General features: G+C 43.0%; 1 protein-coding gene across 1 annotated transcript in view; it reads left to right on the top strand.

Annotated features, from left to right (window-relative positions):
* LOC131939302 (dynein axonemal heavy chain 1) overlaps positions 1-17,190 on the top strand; it is a 62,826-nt gene extending 45,636 nt beyond the window's left edge. Inside the window, exons 57-81 of the mRNA XM_059297523.1 lie at positions 1,005-1,124; positions 2,272-2,397; positions 2,759-2,908; positions 3,235-3,408; positions 3,588-3,866; positions 4,799-4,930; positions 5,317-5,562; positions 5,675-5,824; positions 5,950-6,110; positions 6,764-6,989; positions 7,717-7,912; positions 10,274-10,425; positions 10,694-10,893; positions 10,994-11,297; positions 12,245-12,376; positions 12,550-12,723; positions 12,865-13,044; positions 13,359-13,535; positions 13,932-14,102; positions 14,368-14,498; positions 15,198-15,342; positions 15,516-15,611; positions 16,293-16,403; positions 16,563-16,791; positions 16,996-17,190. Coding sequence (XP_059153506.1) covers positions 1,005-1,124; positions 2,272-2,397; positions 2,759-2,908; positions 3,235-3,408; positions 3,588-3,866; positions 4,799-4,930; positions 5,317-5,562; positions 5,675-5,824; positions 5,950-6,110; positions 6,764-6,989; positions 7,717-7,912; positions 10,274-10,425; positions 10,694-10,893; positions 10,994-11,297; positions 12,245-12,376; positions 12,550-12,723; positions 12,865-13,044; positions 13,359-13,535; positions 13,932-14,102; positions 14,368-14,498; positions 15,198-15,342; positions 15,516-15,611; positions 16,293-16,403; positions 16,563-16,791; positions 16,996-17,117 — 4,284 coding nt within the window. The 3' untranslated portion in view covers positions 17,118-17,190. The remainder of the gene's footprint in view (positions 1-1,004; positions 1,125-2,271; positions 2,398-2,758; positions 2,909-3,234; positions 3,409-3,587; positions 3,867-4,798; positions 4,931-5,316; positions 5,563-5,674; positions 5,825-5,949; positions 6,111-6,763; positions 6,990-7,716; positions 7,913-10,273; positions 10,426-10,693; positions 10,894-10,993; positions 11,298-12,244; positions 12,377-12,549; positions 12,724-12,864; positions 13,045-13,358; positions 13,536-13,931; positions 14,103-14,367; positions 14,499-15,197; positions 15,343-15,515; positions 15,612-16,292; positions 16,404-16,562; positions 16,792-16,995) is intronic.
* Positions 17,191-23,941: the final 6,751 nt, after the last annotated feature.

Below are 23,941 nucleotides of genomic sequence, written 5' to 3'. Positions count from 1 at the left end.
ATACTTAGTCAGTCCCCCAGTCAGGAATATCATACTTAGTCCCCCAGTCAGGAATATCATACTTAGTCCCCCAGTCAGGAATATCATACTTAGTCCCCCAGTCAGGAATATCATACTTAGTCCCCCAGTCAGGAATATCATACTTAGTCCCCCAGTCAGGAATATCATACTTAGTCCCCCAGTCAGGAATATCATACTTAGTCCCCCAGTCAGGAATATCATACTTGAGTCCCCCAGTCAGGAATATCATACTTAGTCCCCCAGTCAGGAATATCATACTTAGTCCCCCAGTCAGGAATATCATACTTAGTCCCCCAGTCAGGAATATCATACTTAGTCCCCCAGTCAGGAATATCATACTTAGTCCCCCAGTCAGGAATATCATACTTAGTCCCCCAGTCAGGAATATCATACTTAGTCCCCCAGTCAGGAATATCATACTTAGTCCCCCAGTCAGGAATATCATACTTAGTCCCCCAGTCAGGAATATCATACTTAGTCCCCCAGTCAGGAATATCATACTTAGTCCCCCAGTCAGGAATATCATACTTAGTCCCCCAGTCAGGAATATCATACTTAGTCCCCCAGTCAGGAATATCATACTTGAGTCCCCCAGTCAGGAATATCATACTTAGTCCCCCAGTCAGGAATATCATACTTAGTCCCCCAGTCAGGAATATCATACTTAGTCCCCCCCAGTCAGGAATATCATACTTAGTCCCCCAGTCAGGAATATCATACTTGAGTCCCCCAGTCAGGAATATCATACTTAGTCCCCCAGTTAGGAATATCATACTTGATTCCCCCAGTCAGGAATATCATACTTAGTCCCCCAGTCAGGAATATCATACTTAGTCCCCCAGTCAGGAATATCATACTTAGTCCCCCAGTCAGGAATATCATACTTAGTCCCCCAGTCAGGAATATCATACTTGAGTCCCCCAGTCAGGAATATCATACTTGAGTCCCCCAGTCAGGAATATCATACTTGTTATATTCCCCAGATTCTAGTGACAACAACTGAGGTGGCCAAACTACAAGAAGAGTTGGCCGTCATGAGCCCAGAGCTGGAGAAGGCTGTCAATAATGCTGTTGTTACCATGGAGCAAATTGCTAAAGACACGGTGAGGTGACTGGCATGTATAAGGGTGTAGGTTAGATCAACTTTACAACCCTAACCACTTGGGTTACCAGCTGAGTTCCCCCTACCACCCTAACCACTTGGGTTACCAGCTGAGTTCCCCCTACAACCCTAACCACTTGGGTTACCAGCTGAATTCCTTCTACTGCCCTAACCACTTGGGTTACCAGCTGAGTTCCCCCTACAACCCTAACCACTTGGGTTACCAGTTGTTCCCCCTGCCACCCTAACCACTTGGGTTACCAGTTGTTCCCCCTACAACCCTAACCACTTGGGTTACCACCTGTTCCCCCTACCACCCTAACCACTTGGGTTACCAGCTAGGTTCCCCCTACCACCCCAACCACCTGGGTTACCAGCTAAGTTCCCCCTACTACCCTAACCACTTGGGTTACCAGCTAGGTTCCCCCTACCACCCCAACCACCTGGGTTACCAGCTGAGTTCCCCCTACCACCCCAACCACCTGGGTTACCAGCTGAGTTCCCCCTACAACCCCAACCACTTGGGTTACCGGTTGTTCCCCCTACAACCCTAACCACTTGGGTTAACGGTTGTTCCCCCTACAACCCTAACCACTTGGGTTAACGGTTGTTCCCCCTACAACCCTAACCACTTGGGTTAACGGTTGTTCCCCCTACAACCCTAACCACTTGGGTTAACGGTTGTTCCCCCTACAACCCTAACCACTTGGGTTACCAGTTGTTCCCCCTACAACCCTAACCACTTGGGTTAACGGTTGTTCCCCCTACAACCCTAACCACTTGGGTTAACGGTTGTTCCCCCTACAACCCTAACCACTTGGGTTAACGGTTGTTCCCCCTACAACCCTAACCACTTGGGTTAACGGTTGTTCCCCCTACAACCCTAACCACTTGGGTTAACGGTTGTTCCCCCTACAACCCTAACCACTTGGGTTAGCGGTTGTTCCCCCTACAACCCTAACCACTTGGGTTACCGGTTGTTCCCCCTACAACCCTAACCACTTGGGTTACCGGTTGTTCCCCCTACAACCCTAACCACTTGGGTTAACGGTTGTTCCCCCTACAACCCTAACCACTTGGGTTACCGGTTGTTCCCCCTACAACCCTAACCACTTGGGTTACCTGTTGTTCCCCCTGTCTTTCACCAGGCTGTGGCCGAGGCCACCAAGCAGCAAGTCCAGTCAGAAGAACAAATTGCTTCAGCCAAGGCCATGGAAACTGAGGCCATTGCAGCTGATGCACAGAAGGATTTAGCCGAGGCTCTACCAGCACTGGTAAAGTTTTGATCACACAGCTCTGGTAAAGTTTTTATCACACAGCTCTGGTAAAGTTTTTATCACACAGCTCTGGTAAAGTTTTTATCACACAGCTCTGGTAAAGTTTTTATCACACAGCTCTGGTAAAGTTTTGATCACACAGCTCTGGTAAAGTTTTTATCACACAACTCTGGTAAAGTTTTTATCTCACAGCTCTGGTAAAGTTTTTATCTCACATCATTGGTAAAGTTTTAGATTCAGTTGACCACTGGTCAAGTTTGATTGATGGCAGCAACCAACACCTGCTATAGTTTGATGTTTAGCCTGCTGCCTCCCCTTTTAACTGACAACCTTCTCTCCCCCCCCCCCCCCCCCCCAGGAAAGTGCCCTGTCTAGTCTCAAGTCTCTCAACAAAAATGACGTGACAGAAGTGAGAGCCCTGCAGAGGCCGCCCCCTGGGGTCAAGCTGGTCATGGAGGCCACCTGCATCATGAAACAAATTCAGCCAAAGAAAGTGCCAGGAGACAAGGTAGGTGCTAACATTATCAGCCCAACCAGTTGTGACAGGACCCAACCAGTTGTGACAGGACCCAACCACTTATGACAGGACCCAACCAGTTGTGACAGGACACAACCAGTTGTGACAGGACCCAACTAGTTGTGACAGGACCCAACCAGTTGTGACAGGACCCAACCAGTTGTGACAGGACCCAACCAGTTGTGACAGGACCCAACCAGTTGTGACAGGACCCAACCAGTTGTGACAGGACCCAACCAGTTGTGACAGGACCACGCCACTAATTATAAGAGTGGCAACACGGCCACCACACTGACATGGTCTCCCATGATCCACAGCCAGGTACAAAGGTAGACGACTACTGGGAGGTGGGTAAGGCCCAGCTCCAGGACCCACAGAAGTTTCTGGACAGCTTGTTCCAGTATGACAAGGACAACATCCCAGCTGAGGTCATCAAGAAGATCACACCCTACATCAATGACCCTAACTTTACACCTCAGGCTATTGCCAAGGTAAGATCACACCCTACATCAATGACCCTAACTTCACACCCCGGGCTATTGCTAAGTTAGGTTTTCTGTAAGTTTATTGTGTACCTGGCATCATGCTATTGAACATGATCTGTGCACTAAATGTAAAGTTGACACCTGTACCTTCATCATCTCACCTGTTGTTTGTATTGTGTATCTAGGTATCCAAAGCCTGCACATCAATCTGCCAGTGGGCCATCGCTATGTACAAGTACCATTTTGTGGCCATCACTGTGGCCCCCAAGAGGGAGAAGCTGAAACAGGCCATGGATGAGCTGGCGGCCACTGAGAAGGTTTTAGCCATTGCTAAAAAGAAACTTTTTGACGTGGAGAGTGGGGTGGCCAAGCTACAGAAACAATACAATGACAGCATGAACAAGAAGAAGAATCTAGAAGACAAATGTAAACTTTGTGAAGGGAGGCTTGACCGGGCCGACAAGGTGGGTGGGGCCATTTGCTGCAGAAATTATTTATGACTGCTTACAAGATTTTGTTTTTGGTCATAAATTTTATCAGTTAAAAGAATCTTACACTCAGCTGGGATACAAGATTAGGTCAACTCATTTTTTCTTCTTAATCCTAATTCATCAGTTCTTAAATACACTTACTTATATCAGTCAACATCCATCCACAGCTGTTACTTTAACCATACCCAGCTGTTACTTTAACCATACCCAGCTGTTACTTTAACCATACCCACCTGTTACTTTAACCATACCCAGCTGTTACTTTAACCATACCCAGCTGTTAATTTAACCATACCCAGCTGTTACTTTAACCATACCCAGCTGTTACTTTAACCATACCCAGCTGTTACTTTAACCATACCCAGCTGTTACTTTAACCATACCCAGCTGTTACTTTAACCATACCCAGCTGTTACTTTAACCATACCCAGCTGTTAATTTAACCATACCCAGCTGTTACTTTAACCATACCCAGCTGTTACTTTAACCATACCCAGCTGTTACTTTAACCATACCCAGCTGTTACTTTAACCATACCCAGCTGTTACTTTAACCATACCCAGCTGTAACTTTGACCATCCATCCACAGCTGTTACTTTAACCATACCCAGCTGTTACTTTAACCATACCCAGCTGTTACTTTAACCATACCCAGCTGTTACTTTAACCATACCCAGCTGTAACTTTGACCATCCATCCACAGCTGTTACTTTAACCATACCCAGCTGTTACTTTAACCATACCCAGCTGTTACTTTAACAATACCCAGCTGTTACTTTAACCATCAACAGCTGTTACTTTAACCATACCCATCTGTTACTTTAACAATACCCAGCTGTTACTTTAACCATCAACAGCTGTTACTTTAACCATACCCAGCTGTAACTTTGACCATCCATCCACAGCTTATAAACAGTTTGGCTGATGAGAAAGATCGCTGGGGTGACTCCATAAAAAACTATGAAAGATTAATCTTCAATGTGGCTGGTGATGTGCTGATATCAGCAGCCTTTGTTGCCTACCTCGGACCTTTCACAGTAAGTTTACATGTACCAGCATTTGGCTCCTACCTCAGTCCCCCAGGTGTAGAAACTTTACCTTGAACATCCAGTAGCCATTACAACTGTGTGGTCAGTACAATGACCAGTAGCCAGTATGACTGTTTTGTCATTACAATCACCAGCCAACATTTCCCCACATCTAGTAGCCATTATAACTGTGTGGTCAGTACAATGACCAGTAGCCATCAGAGATGTTGCCAGATGCTATCCGCCAGGCTACCAGTAGGTTTAAACTCCAGCTGAACAAACATTTTCACTAACTAGCTTGATGTGCAGTCTTTCAATATTAAGAACATTCTTAAATAAATGTCAACATCCATCTAACCCAGGCAGATTACCATGTAAACATCCATCTAACCCAGGCAGATTACCGAAGTCGCATGGTGAGCCAGTGGAGCAAGGCCCTGATAGAAAACAAAGTCCCGTCTACACCTGACTCCAACCTGCTCAACACCATGGGTGACCCCGTCATGATACGGAGCTGGCAGATTCAGGGCCTGCCTGGGGATAATTATTCTGTGGAGAATGGTGTCATTGTCAACCTCTCCAGGCGCTGGCCTCTCTTTATAGACCCCCAGGGACAGGCCAACAAGTGGATCAAAAACATGGTAGGTGGCTGCTCTTTATTGGACCAAGCAAGATGATAAAATATCTTGTTCAATGGGATCTAATTTTGTACTGTTTTTTAACTAGAATCATTTGTGTACCTTTTTTGTGTAGGAAATAGAAAATGAGATGGAAGTTGTGAAACAGTCCAGCAAAGACTTCATCAGAACATTGGAGAACTCCATCAGGTTTGGCAAGCCTTGTCTGATGGAGAATGTTGCCTCAGAACTTGATCCTTCCCTGGAACCAATCCTACTCAGACAGGTTGGTCCTGGGGGTCAAATTGTAACACTCATGCTCAAATGATATTTTCTTTCACATAAACCATGATGTTTGATTTGATTCTAGTTTTATTTCCAAGTCGTCTGCTGACAATATTGTCCATTCAGGTCTTCAAACAACAAGGATCTCTTGTGATTAAAATTGGTGACAACATCATCCCCTATCATAAGGACTTCAAGTTTTATATGACCAGCAAACTGCCCAATCCTCACTACACACCTGAGGTTTCCACTAAAGTCACACTCATTAATTTCACACTGTCACCCAGGTAAGACATTCATTTATTGTACACTACCATCCAGAGAACTATCTAATTAATTCTACATAATCACACAAGCAAGTTAATTTGACACTATTACTCAAGTTAGAAAAGAAAATTGAATCTTTTGTAAATGAAAAAGATTTTGTTCAATAAATTTAAACAAGTGTTATAATTCAGTAATATAAATGTTAAATATTCTTCATAAAAAAAACTAAAATTACCCTCATGAACCAGATGGATAATATGTCAGATGAAGTAGAGTTAATTAGTTTCTGTTTGTTTGGCATATGATGAGATAGTGTGTTCAGTTGTTTGCCCAGCTGTCTCTGAAGGACATCCTCCTGTCTGGGTACCAACTGTGCTACATTAAAGTCTTCTAAAAATGTGACATCTACTTCCTCCAGTATTTGAAGAAGTTAGGACAAAATATTTCCCACTTCTCCAAAATTTTTGTTAACTAAAGCAAGAGTTAATTAGATTGGTTACAACCCTCCTCCACACTGGACTGCAAGACCAGCTTCTGGGTATTGTTGTGCCAAATTTTGTGTTAACTAAACCAAGATTTAATTAGATTGGTTACAACCCTCGTCCACAGTGGACTACAAGACCAGCTACTGGGTATTGTTGTGCCAAATTTTGTGTTAACTAAACCTCCACAGTGGACTACAAGACCAGCTACTGGGTATTGTTGTGGCGGAGGAACGTCCAGATCTAGAGGACTCAAAGAACCAGCTGATTGTCAGCAATGCCAAGATGAAGTCTGAGCTGAAGGAGATTGAGGACAAGATTCTCTACCTGCTCAGTGCCTCCCAGGGCAGTCCAGTGGACGACATTGAGCTCATTGAAACACTGGACGCATCCAAGATCACTTCACAGGAGATCCAGGCCAGTGCCTCTTGAATCACCTAACAAACTTTTATTGACACATTTTAACTGCATCCCACAATCCTTGGGTTTCTTACACATTTGAACTCTAGCTTTAAACTTTGATTTTCAGACTAAAGTGACGGTAGCCGAGACGACAAAAAATTATTGACACATTTGAACTCTAGCTTTGATAAACTTTGATTTTCAGACTAAAGTGACGGTAGCCAAGACGACAAAAAATTATTGACACATTTGAACTCTAGCTTTAAACTTTGATTTTCAGACTAAAGTGAAGGTAGCCGAGACGACAGAAAAAATTATCGACACATTTGAACTCTAGCTTTAAACTTTGATTTTCAGACTAAAGTGAAGGTAGCCGAGACGACAGAAAAAATTATCGACACATTTGAACTCTAGCTTTAAACTTTGATTTTCAGACTAAAGTGAAGGTAGCCGAGACGACAGAAAAAATTATTGACACATTTGAACTCTAGCTTTAAACTTTGATTTTCAGACTAAAGTGAAGGTAGCCGAGACGACAGAAAAAATTATCGACACATTTGAACTCTAGCTTTAAACTTTGATTTTCAGACTAAAGTGAAGGTAGCCGAGACGACAGAAAAAATTATTGACACATTTGAATTCTAGCTTTAAACTTTGATTTTCAGACTAAAGTGAAGGTAGCCGAGACGACAGAAAAAAATATTGACACATTTGAACTCTAGCTTTAAACTTTGATTTTCAGACTAAAGTGAAGGTAGCCGAGACGACAGAAAAAATTATTGACGAGACTCGCAGCCAGTACATCCCAGTGGCCTTGAACTCCCAGATTTTGTTCTTCTGTGTGGCTGACATGGGCAAGATTGACCCCATGTACCAGTACTCACTGGAGTGGTTCATTGCCATCTTCTTAAGTTCTATAGCCCAGGCTGAGAGGGCAGGTTGGTTGACTACATTTTACTTTTCTCCTCAATAGCAATCTTGTCATGTACTCACTGGAGTGGTTCATTGCCATCTTCTTAAGTTCTATAGCCCAGGCTGAGAGGGCAGGTTGGTTGACTACATTTTACTTTTCTCCTCAATAGCAATCTTGTCATGTACTCACTGGAGTGGTTCATTGCCATCTTCTTAAGTTCTATAGCCCAGGCTGAGAGGGCAGGTTGGTTGACTACATTTTACACTTTTCTCCTCAATAGCAATCTTGTCATGTACTCACTGGAGTGGTTCATTGCCATCTTCTTAAGTTCTATAGCCCAGGCTGAGAGGGCAGGTTGGTTGACTACATTTTACTTTTCTCCTCAATAGCAATCTTGTCATGTACTCACTGGAGTGGTTCATTGCCATCTTCTTAAGTTCTATAGCCCAAGCTGAGAGGGCAGGTTGGTTGACTACATTTTACTTTTCTCCTCAATAGCAATCTTGTCATGTACTCACTGGAGTGGTTCATTGCCATCTTCTTAAGTTCTATAGCCCAGGCTGAGAGGGCAGGTTGGTTGACTACATTTTACTTTTCTCCTCAATAGCAATCTTGTCATGTACTCACTGGAGTGGTTCATTGCCATCTTCTTAAGTTCTATAGCCCAGGCTGAGAGGGCAGGTTGGTTGACTACATTTTACACTTTTCTCCTCAATAGCAATCTTGTCATGTACTCACTGGAGTGGTTCATTGCCATCTTCTTAAGTTCTATAGCCCAGGCTGAGAGGGCAGGTTGGTTGACTACATTTTACTTTTCTCCTCAATAGCAATCTTGTCATGTACTCACTGGAGTGGTTCATTGCCATCTTCTTAAGTTCTATAGCCCAGGCTGAGAGGGCAGGTTGGTTGACTACATTTTACTTTTCTCCTCAATAGCAATCTTGTCATGTACTCACTGGAGTGGTTCATTGCCATCTTCTTAAGTTCTATAGCCCAGGCTGAGAGGGCAGGTTGGTTGACTACATTTTACTTTTCTCCTCAATAGCAATCTTGTCATGTACTCACTGGAGTGGTTCATTGCCATCTTCTTAAGTTCTATAGCCCAGGCTGAGAGGGCAGGTTGGTTGACTACATTTTACTTTTCTCCTCAATAGCAATCTTGTCATGTACTCACTGGAGTGGTTCATTGCCATCTTCTTAAGTTCTATAGCCCAGGCTGAGAGGGCAGGTTGGTTGACTACATTTTACACTTTTCTCCTCAATAGCAATCTTGTCATGTACTCACTGGAGTGGTTCATTGCCATCTTCTTAAGTTCTATAGCCCAGGCTGAGAGGGCAGGTTGGTTGACTACATTTTACTTTTCTCCTCAATAGCAATCTTGTCATGTACTCACTGGAGTGGTTCATTGCCATCTTCTTAAGTTCTATAGCCCAGGCTGAGAGGGCAGGTTGGTTGACTACATTTTACTTTTCTCCTCAATAGCAATCTTGTCATGTACTCACTGGAGTGGTTCATTGCCATCTTCTTAAGTTCTATAGCCCAGGCTGAGAGGGCAGGTTGGTTGACTACATTTTACACTTTTCTCCTCAATAGCAATCTTGTCATGTACTCACTGGAGTGGTTCATTGCCATCTTCTTAAGTTCTATAGCCCAAGCTGAGAGGGCAGGTTGGTTGACTACATTTTACTTTTCTCCTCAATAGCAATCTTGTCATGTACTCACTGGAGTGGTTCATTGCCATCTTCTTAAGTTCTATAGCCCAGGCTGAGAGGGCAGGTTGGTTGACTACATTTTACACTTTTCTCCTCAATAGCAATCTTGTCATGTACTCACTGGAGTGGTTCATTGCCATCTTCTTAAGTTCTATAGCCCAGGCTGAGAGGGCAGGTTGGTTGACTACATTTTACTTTTCTCCTCAATAGCAATCTTGTCATGTACTCACTGGAGTGGTTCATTGCCATCTTCTTAAGTTCTATAGCCCAGGCTGAGAGGGCAGGTTGGTTGACTACATTTTACACTTTTCTCCTCAATAGCAATCTTGTCATTTGATACTGGAATAGCATTTGGGGGAGGATAATTCAACAGCTGATTAAGAAAGTTGAGCAGCTCATGTTGCTTATAACTAAATAAAGCTATGTAGAGGGAGGATAATACAACAGCAGATTGTGAAAATTGAGCCTGTCATCAGCAACAGTCCTGTGTAATAAAATGTTATACAATAAAAGTGCTTTCTGTCAATAATATGTTAAAACATACTAGATGTTCTGTCATTGGATGCCATATGGCCTGTATCAGTTACCTCTGTATGTCCAAACTGTAACAAATGATGTAAATGTATTCTAGCCAAAATATCTGTGACATCTGTAACAAACTATTTTTGTCTAGAAACCCTGGCAGATAGAGTTGTGAATATCAACGAGATGTTCACCTATAACCTCTTCCTAAACGTGTGCCGCAGTCTGTTTGAGAAACACAAACTTTTATTTGGACTTCTCATGGCTGCCAGAAAGGAGATGGAATCTGGTCATATTGATATGGTGGGTCACTCCACTGTGGTGTATGGTCACTCCATTGTGTTGTATGGTCACTCCACTGTGGTGTGTGGTCACTCCTATATGTTGTGTAGTCACTCCTATATGTTGTATGGTCACTCCTATATGTTGTATGGTCACTCCTATATGTTGTATGGTCACTCCTATATGTTGTATGGTCACTCCTATATGTTGTATGGTCACTCCTATATGTTGTATGGTCACTCCTATATGTTGTATGGTCACTCCTATATCTTACCGCAACTCTCTACAGATGGACTGGAGATGGCTGATTGCTGGTGGTACTATAGTACCCCAACAACTCCCTAACCCTGACCCCAGCTGGATATCTGTTCGCTCATGGAATGACATCTTGACCTTGCCAACTCTGCCAGCATTTGGAAACTTTGCCACAGATTTCGAGAATCACTTGCAGGAATTCAAGGCCATATTTGATTGTGCTGAGCCTCAGGAGTAAGTCATTGGTGAGACCATCCAGGTCTTAAGCTTTAGTGAGACCATTCTTGTGCAAGCCCCCTTTAAATCTGTTGTTTACATTTGATATTTCTCCCAGAATGCCACTGCCTGGTGCCTGGCATGAAAAACTGGACAAGTTCCAGTCCATTTTGGTGTTGAAAGCTCTCCGGCCTGACAAGGTGACCAATGCCATGCAGATGTTTGTGGCCACGACCCTGGGTCAAAAGTTCATTGAACCCCAGACAACAGACCTGGCTGTGGTCTTCAAGGACTCCTCCACCACCTCCCCCCTGGTCTTTGTGCTGTCCACAGGGACAGATCCAGCAGGCTCGCTCTACGCCTTTGCTGATACCATGAAGTTCTCCAAAAAACTTAGCTCCATCTCACTAGGGCAGGGACAGGTAAAGTCATTTACATCTGGCTAGGGCAGGGACAGGTAAAGTCATTTACATCTGGCTAGCATAGGGCAGGGACAGGTAAAGTCATTTACATATGGCAGGGACAGGTAAAGTCATTTACATCTGGTTAGGGCAGGGACAGGTAAAGTCATTTACATATGGCAGGGACAGGTAAAGTTATTTACATCTGGCTAGCCTAGGGCAGGGATAGGTAAAGTCATTAATATCTGGCTAGTCTAGGGCAGGGATAGGTAAAGTCATTAATATCTGGCAGGGACAGGTAAAGTCATTAATATCTGGTTAGGGCAGGGACAGGTAAAGTCATTTACATATGGCAGGGACAGGTAAAGTTATTTACATCTGGCTAGCCTAGGGCAGGGATAGGTAAAGTCATTAATATCTGGCTAGGCTAGGGCAGGGACAGGTAAAGTCATTAATATCTGGCAGGGACAGGTAAAGTCATTAACATCTGGCAGGGACAGGTAAAGTCATTAATATCTGGCTAGGCTAGGGCAGGGACAGGTAAAGTCATTAATATCTGGCAGGGACAGGTAAAGTCATTAATATCTGGCTAGGGCAGGGACAGGTAAAGTCATTTACATCTGGCAGGGACAGGTAAAGTCATTAATATCTGGCTAGGCTAGGGCAGGGATAGGTAAAGTCATTAATATCTGGCAGGGACAGGTAAAGTCATTAATATCTGGTTAGGGCAGGGACAGGTAAAGTCATTTACATATGGCAGGGACAGGTAAAGTTATTTACATCTGGCTAGCCTAGGGCAGGGATAGGTAAAGTCATTAATATCTGGCTAGGCTAGGGCAGGGACAGGTAAAGTCATTAATATCTGGCAGGGACAGGTAAAGTCATTTACACCTAACACACCCCTAGCCTAAGAAAGAATTCTGTGAACTCGATATGTTAAATTAGCACCTAGTTTTGTTTTGCTTCAGGGTCCCAGAGCTGAAGCTATGATGAAGTACGCCATGGAGAAAGGCGCCTGGGTTTTCTTCCAGAACTGCCATTTGGCCCCCAGCTGGATGCCGGCCCTTGAGAGACTAGTAGAGACCATTGATCCTGATGCTGTAAGTTGACAACTTTTCCCTAGTTAACTGATGCTGTAAGTTGGCTACTTTTCTCTAGTTAACTGATGCTGTAAGTTGACAACTTTTCTCTAGTTAACTGATGCTGAACTAGATTTGAAAGTAAGCTTGAAGTAGACACATACAGCATGTAGAGCGAACTCTGTCCTGTCCAGGTACACAAAGACTTCCGCCTGTGGCTGACCAGCATGCCCAGCCCCCACTTCCCCGTGTACATCCTACAGAACAGCTCTAAGATGACAGTTGAACCTCCCAAAGGTATCAAGGCCAACCTGCTCAGGTCATACATGAGCTTCAGTGACAAATTTTTCAAGCAATGCCCAGGGAAGGTAACTCTCATCTTTTACTCTTGATACACATTTCTTCAGGTCAAGTTCTATTTGTTTAGTCTAGTGCATTGACATTTTTTGGACACCTGCAGCCAGACAGCCACCGACAAACTGGTATACCTTGACCTGTGCATGTTTCAGGTGCGTGTGTTCAAACACCTGTTGTTCTCCATCTGCCTGTTCCATGCTGTTGTCCTGGAGCGCCGCAAGTTTGGTGCACTGGGCTTCAACATCCCATATGAGTTCACAGACGGTGACCTGAGGATTTGTATAGACCAGCTCAGCATGTTCCTCATGGAGTACAATGAGATTCCATTCAAGGTGGGCACAGCCTGCTCAGTGTGCTAAGTCTGGGTGTAGAAGATGACCACAGGTCACTTCAGTTTTCAAAGTTTGCAGCCGTGGTTGTGTGTCAGCAATTGTGTATGTGACATGGTCCATGATTGTGTGATTGTGCATGTGATAGTCAGCAATTGTGTATGTGACATAGTCCGTGATTGTGCATGTGATAGAGTCAGCAATTGTGTATGTGACCTAGTCCATGATTGTGTGATTGTGCATGTGCTATAGTCAGCAATTGTGTATGTGACCTAGTCCATGATTGTGCGTGTGCTAGAGTCCATGATTGTGTGCAGGTGCTGCTGTACACTGCTGGCCACATCAACTACGGAGGTCGTGTGACGGATGACTGGGACCGTCGCTGTCTGATGAACATCCTCGGTGACTTCTACTGCTTCGAAGTGATCAGTAGCAGCCACTTGTACTCGGAGTCAGGCGTCTACAGGCAGATGGGGGCAGAGACTGACCTAGTTGTAAGTTGTCTACAGGCAGATGGGGGCAGAGACTGACCTAGTTGTAAGTTGTCTACAGGAAGATGGGGGCAGAGACTGACCTAGTTGTAAGTTGTCTACAGGAAGATGGGGGCAGAGACTGACCTAGTTGTAAGTTGTCTACAGGCAGATGGGGGCAGAGACTGACCTAGTTGTAAGTTGTCTACAGGCAGATGGGGGCAGAGACTGACCTAGTTGTAAGTTGTCTACAGGCAGATGGGGGCAGAGACTGACCTAGTTGTAAGTTGTCTACAGGCAGATGGGGGCAGAGACTGACCTAGTTGTAAGTTGTCTACAGGCAGATGGGGACAGAGACTGACTTGGTGTAGTTGTAGTTGCCTCAGGGTGTCTCAGCATCGAGGTGTTCATCTGTTGCAGGCATACCTGGAGTACATAAAAAACCTGCCCATCAATGACAAGCCAGAGATTTTTGGTCTCCATGACAATGCCAACATCACCTTTGCCCAGAATGAGACCTCATTGCTGCTGGGGTACCTGGTCGAGCTCCAGCCTAAGACAGCAGCAGGGAAGGGCATGACAAGGGAAGAGGTAGGGCAGCAGGGAAGGGCATGACAAGGGAAGAGGTAGGGCAGCAGGGAAGGGCATGATGAGAAGAGGTAGGGCAGCAAGGAAGGGCATGATGAGAAGAGGTAGGGCAGCAGTGAATGACATGTCAAGGGAAGAGGTATGGGGCATCACTCTCGAACAAAAATTACTTTATATTTAAAGTAATTTCACTATTGTAATTTAAGTATTGTTGTTGAAAGATTCTGTTATTTAGGCTAAACACACTCTAGTACAGTTGTATCAATAGGTGATGGAGGCAACAGCCAAATCCATATTAGAGAAATGTCCAAAACCACTGAACATAAAGGCTGTGATAGATAAGTACCCAGTCATGTACGAGCAGTCCATGAATTCAGTGCTAGCCCAGGAGGTCATAAGGTTCTTTTTTTTCTTGTGTTGGTTGGTTTCATCTTATCAAGTTTCTTGTGTTGGTTGGTTTCATCTTGTCAAGTTTCTTGTATTGGTTGGTTTCATCGTGTCAAGTTTCTTGTGTTGGTTGGTTTCATCTTGTCAAGTTTCTTGTGTTGGTTGGTTTCATCTTGTCAAGTTTCTTGTGTTGGTTGGTTTCATCTTGTCAAGTTTCTTGTATTGGTTGGTTTCATCTTGTCAAGTTTTTTGTGTTGGTTGGTTTCATCTTGTCAAGTTTTTTGTGTTGGTTGGTTTCATCTTGTCAAGTTTCTTGTGTTGGTTGGTTTCATCTTGTCAAGTTACTTGTGTTGGTTGGTTCCATCTTGTCAAGTTTCTTGTATTGGTTGGTTTCATCTTATCAGGTTTCTTGTATTGGTTGGTTTCATCTTGTCAAGTTTCTTGTGTTGGTTGGTTTCATCTTGTCAAGTTTCTTGTGTTGGTTGGTTTCATCTAGCAAAGATAAAAAATGTCAGTTGAAGCAGTGTTTAACGCTAGCAAAGATTAAAAAAAAAATGGCAGTTGAATCAGTTTTTAACACTAGCAAAGATAAAAAAAATGTCAGTTGAATCAGTTTTTAACACTAGCAAAAATAAAAAAAATGTCAGTTGAATCAGTTTTTAACACTAGCAAATATAAAAAAAATGTCAGCTGAATCAGTTTTTGTCTCAGATACAACCGTCTGCTGGCTGTCATCCACCAGTCCTTGCAGGATCTGCTCAAGGCACTCAAGGGGCTGGTGGTCATGTCACAGAAGTTGGAGGAGATGGCCAACAGTTTGTTTGTCAACACAGTCCCGGCCATGTGGGCCAGCAAGGTCAGTGGGTGGGGGGGGGGGGGGGGGGACGGCTTGACATTCTGATTATCTCTAGACCTAACCATCTTTATAATTTTAACTCTAGACCTAACCATCCATATATTTTAAGTCTAGGCCTACCTATCCTAACATATTTAACTCTAGAACTAACCATCATTATATTATAACTCTAGGCCTACCCATCACTGAAGCCCTTGGCTGCATGGGTCGTTGACCTGATGGACAGAATAGTTTTTATAAACAAGTGGGTAGCAGAAGGGATCCCAAAGGTAATTTAACAAAATGGTATATGGCCTTTTTGTCACAAAATGATTTATGGCATTTTTGTGACAAAGAAGTTAATTATTTTGAGACATAATGGTTGGTTGGTTGTCGCTTACATATTTTAAAGTGGGCTTTTCTCAGTTGAGATGATCTTCCACAAATTTTGTTGCAGATAAAGAAAAAATTTGACTTCTTTATGGTTTCAAAATGAAACAAAGAATGATTTTCACAAAAATAAAACTTGAGAAAAGTTTTTTCAATGAGGCTCAGCTTCGTGCTATTATTCTGCTACTTAAAAATATTTTAATACTAGATCTATGTGCTTTTAATTGTAGTTTTAAAAATCAATATAAAATGTCCATGCTCAATAAATCCCATTAAATTTAAACAATTACATTTTTTATGTTTCTATTACCATATGGCCCAAATTTATTATTTTGCTTAATAATTGCCATTATTTTTCACATTAATCAAATTGATTTTGTAAAAAAAAAATTTTTGTAAAAAAAATAGGTAGGGGCCTACAAATAATACAAAATCAATTTCTCAGAATGTCTGATTTTTCAAATTCCATTGTAACTAATACTTTAACTATTCAACAAAATGCTTAATAAGAAAAAAGTCATTTACATTTTGTAATTTATCTTATGGGTACATTAAAAAATTTTAAAAATATCTCCTGCCAGATCTACTGGATCTCTGGCTTCTTCTTCCCTCAAGCTTTCTTAACTGGCACATTACAAAACTATGCCAGGAAAATGGCCATCTCCATAGATACCATCAGCTTTGATTTCACTGTAAGTTTTACTGCTACATCTACTGGGTTCTGTGTGAGTGTGTGCTGTTATGTGAGACTGAAATAATTCTATTTACTTGTTGACTAATTGGAGTCATGGAATATCATGAGGGGTGGCATTAGTGACATGTGATGTCATGTAGTTGACACCTCTCACCAGGTGATACCCAAAGAATCCATAGCAGAGGCGCCAGAGATAGGCTGCTACATCGAGGGCTTGTACGTGGAAGGTGCATGCTGGAACTGGGAGCACCAAATCCTGTATGAGTCCAACCCTAAAGAGCTGTACACGGACATGCCACCCATATGGCTGGCCCCTGCACAGAACAGGAAGGAGCCAACCAAGGGGGTCTACTTCTGTCCAGTATACAAAACATTGACCAGAGCAGGTAGGTGGAGCTAGGCTAGGTGTAGAGCTAGGCTAGGGCAGGTGTGTGAGGCTAGGGCAGGTGTATGGAGCTAGGCTAGGTGTAGAGCTAGGCTAAGACAGGTAAGTGGGCTTGCACCAGTGCTGTGGCGCCTGTCACCCACCAGTGCTAGCATCAGATTCCATGTTGACCCGCCCAGACATGTAACAAGCTAACTATCCCCAGGTACACTGTCCACCACCGGTCACTCCACCAACTTCGTGTTCACTGTTGAGATTCCTTCCTCCAAGCCGCAGCGCCACTGGATCAAAAGGGGCGTGGCACTAATGTGTGCCCTCAACTTTTAGTTGGCCGCAGATGGTGGTGAGCTCAACATGAGCTCAGGTTGTGTCTACTATGTCCGTGAATGAATCTAAATAATGTTGCATATTCATTAAATGACAACAATTATTTTGTCTTTATTTATCTTTCACTGTGTGATTTGTGTTTCAAACAATGGCCTTCACCAAAACACATTTACTACCTGGACCATAACCACTTGGACCATAACCACCTGGACCATAACCACTTGGACCATAACAACCTGGACCTTAACCACTTGGACCATAACCACTTGGACCATAACCACCAGGACCATAACCACCTGGACCATAACCACTTGGACCATAACCACCTGGACTTCAATTTCCTTGACAAAAATCTCTCATGACAAATAAACCCTGGACAGACACCCTTCCCCCAACCACATATACACAAGTTTGGGTTTATACAAAGAAAAAAACATGCTGTGACAAGAATAAGAATTACTAAAAAAAAAAAAAATATGTAAGATTTAAAAAAAAAAATCATAATAATTATCGAATACTAACTTAAAATACTTAAATATGCAAGGCACATCTTTATATTACTAATTTTCTAAATTTCCCCAATAGACAGGGTGGGATAGGTCCAAGTTGTGTCTTATGTGAGGAGGTCTCTAGTCTTGGAGGTCATCCATAAATGACGTCACACTCGTAGGGGGGAGGGGGGTCGTAATTTTGTGACGATGTGTGGGGGAGGGGGGTTCAGATGTTGCGACACCACACTTTTGCATTATAAAAAAGCAATGTTAGAAAACAAATTTTAGACGTTATTTCGCGTTTTAGATCACTGTTTTAATAAATTGTAATAGTTTAGACAAGATTTTAGAAAAATATCGATGTTTTTAAAAAATTCAACTGCAATGTTGAAGGGAGTTGTAGGTTAAGGTGTGACGTCATTTTAGGGGGGGGGTCTGGCTTTTTGTGACGACGTGTGACGGAGGGGAGGTAAAAATCGTCAAAAAAGCGTGACGTCATTTATGGATGACCCCTTGGGCCTATGTAAGGGTTGGAAGCAGGCCTCGATCTGGCAATATATAGACAGTGTTCATTATTTAGCCAAGGGTGGACATAGGTAGGCCTACATATAGAAAATTTTTACCCTAAATTCTCTGATATTTTGTCCTATAGGGGCTTAGAAGAAACCATGTATATTTCTAGTAACTTCCAATAACTTCAAACTTTAACCTAAATATAACCACAATCTATGACCTTAAATAAAAAAGCAAGCTGCCTAATTTGACTAGCAGTGGTGTGCAATTAAAATCTAGTGGACTGACATAACCTACATCTTTCTGGTACTTCTGCATCGACCTATATTTCAAATGTCTGTAAGTCACGCCGACCAAATAAAGTCAGACAAGATCGTCCACTACCTCAAGTGTCCATTAGTCACACACTGACCAAATAAAGTCAGACAAGATCGACCACTACCTCAAGTGTCCATTAGTCACACACTGACCAAATAAAGTCAGACAAGATCGACCACTACCTCAAGTGTCCATTAGTCACACACTGACCAAATAAAGTGTCGTCAAGTAAGATTGTATCAAGCAGGGGCTAACCTTTAGCTGGATGGAATTACCGCCCTTCACCGTCTGCCACAAGATCGAAATTTCTCGAAGATAGCCCGTGCCATAATCGCCTTTGTTGTCGGGGACTTGGCTAAAGCTGTTACAGAGCAGATCGAATCAGGTGATCGATTCATATTTGTTTAGAAAGGGAAAAGTATGCTCAGCTATGTTGACCAAATTTTTAAACTTTCTTTTTCTCAAACTGTACAGCTATATTTTTAAAACTGATGAAACGTTTGACGATTATTTCACCAAAGTTTTAAAACTCCATAAAGAAATATTTGACCGTTATTTCACTAAAGTTTAAAACTCCATGACGAAATATTTGACCATAATTTCACCAGTAAATTTCCTTCTGTCCACGTGAAGCACTCTACGTCGTAACAAACTTAAGGAGCGGCTTTAATATAGCGCTCATAAATCTTTAAAATTCAAATTACTTTCGTCAGCTAGTCAATTTAATTGGTTAACGTTCATTGCTATCCAACTAGTGGTTTAACAATGGAATAGCATAATGTAATGCAGGACCTACCCAAATAGCCGAGACTGGTTAGACTTTAACCACTTAGGGCTAATTGGGTCATTTAGTTCTAATGATGGCACCGTTTGTCTGGCCAAACACGCCCATCCCAGGACAAAAATAGAAAAAAATACTTTTAACAGTTAAACTAGTGCACCCCGCCCCAGAAAACTGTAAGAGCGACCCCCTGCCGAAAGTTTCAAGTGCCCACCTTCTCTCTCTTCTCCTCCCCACCCCCATGGAGAAAAATGTCTGAAAGAAACACTTTGCTTAACTAGATATTGATTTTCTAGCTGCTCAGGACTGTTGGCAACACAACGCCAGCAGTTTAAAATTCTACAAGCGCCCAACAACACAGCAGGAATTTGGACGACTAAAGCAACAACAAAAAAAGCTGTTAAAAAACAAGTAAACTTCTCAAATTGAACAAAATATATAAGGACGCAGCATATAACTTACACATCACACTTTTAATGAAAGTAATCTGACGAAACTTTTTCCTCCGCTATCAGCAGATGTAAAGAGCTTAAAACTTCAACGATTTGAACCAAATCCGTGCGACATCTGGCGCGCCTGGCTGTTTGAAAGAGGCTCCATATTAAAATGTAAATGTATCGAGGCTTCTAAAAACTCGGAGATTGCCTTACCACTATCGCTATGTTTGTTTGCCATCGACCGCATACTGCACAGCAGTTGTAACTAAAGCCGAAATCAATGGTGACTCTCATCAATAAACGTGCCCCACCCCCGGGGCTCCTGTGCCCACCTTCACCTCACGGATTTAAAATAGTAGAGAGAAACTTAGTGGGCATATGCATGGTTTAGGGTTAAGACTTGAAACAGCTGGCCAATTGACTGAGAGAGAAAGAAAAAGTCATCAAAACTCTTTTCCAAATATATTTTTTTGCTTTTCGTGAATGACGAAAAATGCAGTCTTGGTTTCAAGTGACTTGGTCTCTCTGGCCTACTTGATAGCGGACAGTCATAGTAAATACCAGTCTTAACTTCGGTGGGGAAAAAATGCAATAATGTTTCTGATGAGTGTGTCGAAAGGCATTATATTGACCACACTATCCACTTGCTTGGTCACCCATTCACTGCACAACACATTCATAGCCCTGGTCAGCATAATCCCACACACACCTGGTCCACACAATCCCACACACACCTGGTCCACACAATCTCACACAGACCTGGTCCACACAATCCCACACAGACCTGGTCCACACAATCCCACACAGACCTGGTCCACACAATCCCACACAGACCAGTCCCACACAGACCTGGTCCACACAATCCCACACAGACCTGGTCCACACAATCCCACACAGACCTGGTCCACACAATCCCACACACACCTGGTCCACACAATCCCACACACACCTGGTCCACACAATCCCACACACACCTGGTCCACACAATCCCACACAGACCTGGTCCACACAATCCCACACACACAATCAGTACCATCACAAGCTGTAACCACGCAATCCCACACAGAAAGCCAAAACCTCGCAAGACTTAATACCAGAAAAAAAATATATAATCTACTATGGCTATCGACGATACCACCACAGTGTAAATAGTTGAACCTACATGTAATAGGTTTTCTCAGCTTGATAAGGCCAGTACACCGGTAAGCTGTAGGGGTGGGGGAGGAAAGACAGTACCTTCCTCGTCAATTACTATTTGACCCGAGGCACCGTCTTACAAGTTCGGGCGAGTTGCGAACTTCAAAATTTTTAGTGGCTACCTATACTTGAATCAGTATTGTAATCACCCCCCCCCCCCCGGAAGTTTCGCGTACCACTCCCCTGACCAAAATGTAAGAAAGAAACTGATCGGAAGTTGAACCTCCTCAATCCTGGCTTCAGCCATCAGCGTTATCACATTTTCATAACCGGTCTATTTATAGCTCGCTCCAAGTATTGTTTATTTCGGCGAACGATAGAGGAAATAACGTGCTTAGAAAATAAATCCTGTCACATCCGATATATTTATACTCACTGTGTTTATTTCCTCGACAGTATGTGAGAGGGCATAAACGCGTGCATATTTCCTCTACAGTATGACCAAATGGTCTGAGTACAACTAAAAACACGTCTACATAAAATGAAGATCTAAACGTCAAGAGATTCAGATTTCATTAATCCAATCAAAATTCTTAATATTAGTTAATTACAAGTTTCTTAGGCTAACCTTAGCCCATACACTAACCCTAAGATGTAATGTGTTAATAAATATAATATTAATGCAATTTGCACTAACAAAACACACAATTAAGACAGGTTTGAACCCGAAAACAATATCTGATGGCCACCACACCCTCGATTCTGACACGGAGCGCTTGAAAACAAAGTGTAAATAATAATAATAATAATATCTTAAATTAAAACAACTCTCTTATAATTCTAAATATAAGTTAAAACACTTCTTCTATACCCTAATTCTAACATTATGTATGCCTATAACTATAAATAAAACTTAAATAAAGCGACCGGATATGAAGGGATCTAATTCACGTTGCTTATTTCCTCTATAATTGGGGGATATAAGCACTTCCATATTCCAGTATATCAAGGTGTTATACAATCAAATATTCGATTCATTCAAACTATCTCTAAAATTAAACATCTAGGTCAAGCAAGGTGTCTAAAAAGTTGAACCGAGTTCTTGCAACAATTTGCCGACATTGTGCATTGTGTCCGTTCCGTGTGGGCTGCCGTCCGTCGCCGTGTTGATAGAATATAGATCTGAGATCCAGCAGAAGATCAATACATTTAGAACAGACGTACAAAGACATTGTGGTCTCAGGTAAATTTTAGGGGGGGGGGGGGGTAGATTCCGTAGATGGTACGGTTGGATAAACCAGGGGAGGGGTTCTTTTAGCGGGAGGTAAGGAAGGTTGAGATAGGTTGGAGGGGGTTGAAAAATGAGGGGGGGGGGGGGGGGGGGGGGGTAGAGAGTGGATGTGTTGATTGGAAGGGGTGAAGGAGATTGGTAAAAGGAGTACTAAGATTGGGGGAGTGGGTTTCGGTTGATCAGTAGATGGGGGGGGGGGGGGGGGGGACATCTCCAGATTAGGAAGAGACTCGGAGATTTGTTGTGTTAAAATATCGTGTCTAGACTTATCTCAATACTTGTGACCTTAAGTCGGAAGTAACCGCAAAGTTAGGTCAAGGTCACTGTGGTTTTCACCGAAAAGATATTGTTAAGTTATGAGAAACAATTGTAGATTTAATATATTGTGTTGGGGAGTTTGTCACACAAGCTGCACCTGATTCACATGTAGAGTAGTCAACTAGGACCCATGATACCACGGCGTGTCATACCAAGGTGTCCACCTCACCATCTCAGGACGTCCACCCCACCACCTCAGGGCGTCCCACCCCACCCACCACCTCAGGGGCATCCACCCCACCACCCTCAGGACGTCACCCTTATACCCCAGGGCCGTGGTCAGTATAGGTCACCTTTCGATCTTTTGGAGCCTTGTCTATTTCCCTGGTGTTTGACTTAGGTGCGGGAACTGTTTTAGAAAAAACTCTACTCTCTATACATTCAAACAAGAGATGGAGAGAAAACTATCCACACCAGTGTGTACCACCAGTGTGTACCACCAGTGCCATCACGCACGTCCTCAAGGCAATCACGTTGATATCGTTTGCACGGACCGATGTCTTCTGCTGTTATCCGCTGGAGATAACCACCGACATGAAGCCAGAGGCGATGGGGTCCCTTATCGTGGCACGACTGTTTTAAAACTGCTGATCTGCTCATTTCCCTGTTATCACTCTTGGTTTTTTGTTGTTACAAAATGGGCCTGTTTATATACGAGGACATATATATATATATATATATATATATATATATATATATATATATATATATATATATATATATATATATATATATACATACAGTAATACACAGAGGCGTAGCGAGGGGGGGGGGCGGGGTGCGGACCGCACCGGGTGACACCATTTAGGGGGGTGACACCAAGGCAAAAATTGGCAACATATATAGAGAAAAAATTTGAGGGGGGGGGGGGGTTCGAAGTTCACACAAACTATGGAACACCAGGAGATCCAAGTACACACAAAAGTATGGAACACCATGAGATTAAAGTACACACACAAAACTATGGAACACCAGAAGATCCAAGTTCACACAAAACTATGGAACACCAAAAGATCCAAGTTCACACAAAACTATGGAACACCAGAAGATCCAAGTTCACACAAAACTATGGAACACCATGAGATTAAAGTTCACACATAAGTATGGTGCGCCATGCAGCATTCAATTCATGTATTTTCATGTGTCTTTCAGCAAGAGCAGATAATTACGTCCGTGTTCGATAGATAAACATGAAACTAAATCTGCTGGTTGCCACGGACACCAGCGATAAGTAAACCCAATTCTATTTTTTAGAGTAATGACATAATCTTTGCTGCGAAGACTAGATCTGGCTTTATATTTATAGTCACTTTTTTGCTAACTCTAACCTGTTATCGTTAGTCTCTGTGATCTGTTTTCACGGGGGTGGGGTAGGGGCAGGGGCGTAGCGAGGGGGGGTGCGGGGGGTGCCGGACCGCACCGGGTGACACCATTTATGGGGGTGACACCAAGGCAAAAAATTGCAAAATATATAGAGAAAAACTTGACGGGGGGGGGTGCAAAATCGAAAATTTGAAAAGTTTGTCCCGGGAAGGGTC

The sequence above is a fragment of the Physella acuta genome, unplaced genomic scaffold, assembly GCF_028476545.2.
Source record: "Physella acuta isolate Inbredline_101_S28 unplaced genomic scaffold, ASM2847654v3 ptg000273l, whole genome shotgun sequence".
In the NCBI taxonomy this organism is placed as follows: domain Eukaryota; kingdom Metazoa; phylum Mollusca; class Gastropoda; family Physidae; genus Physella; species Physella acuta.
The sequence above is the reverse complement of the archived record's forward strand: the minus strand, read 5'-3'. Positions and strand labels throughout refer to the sequence as shown.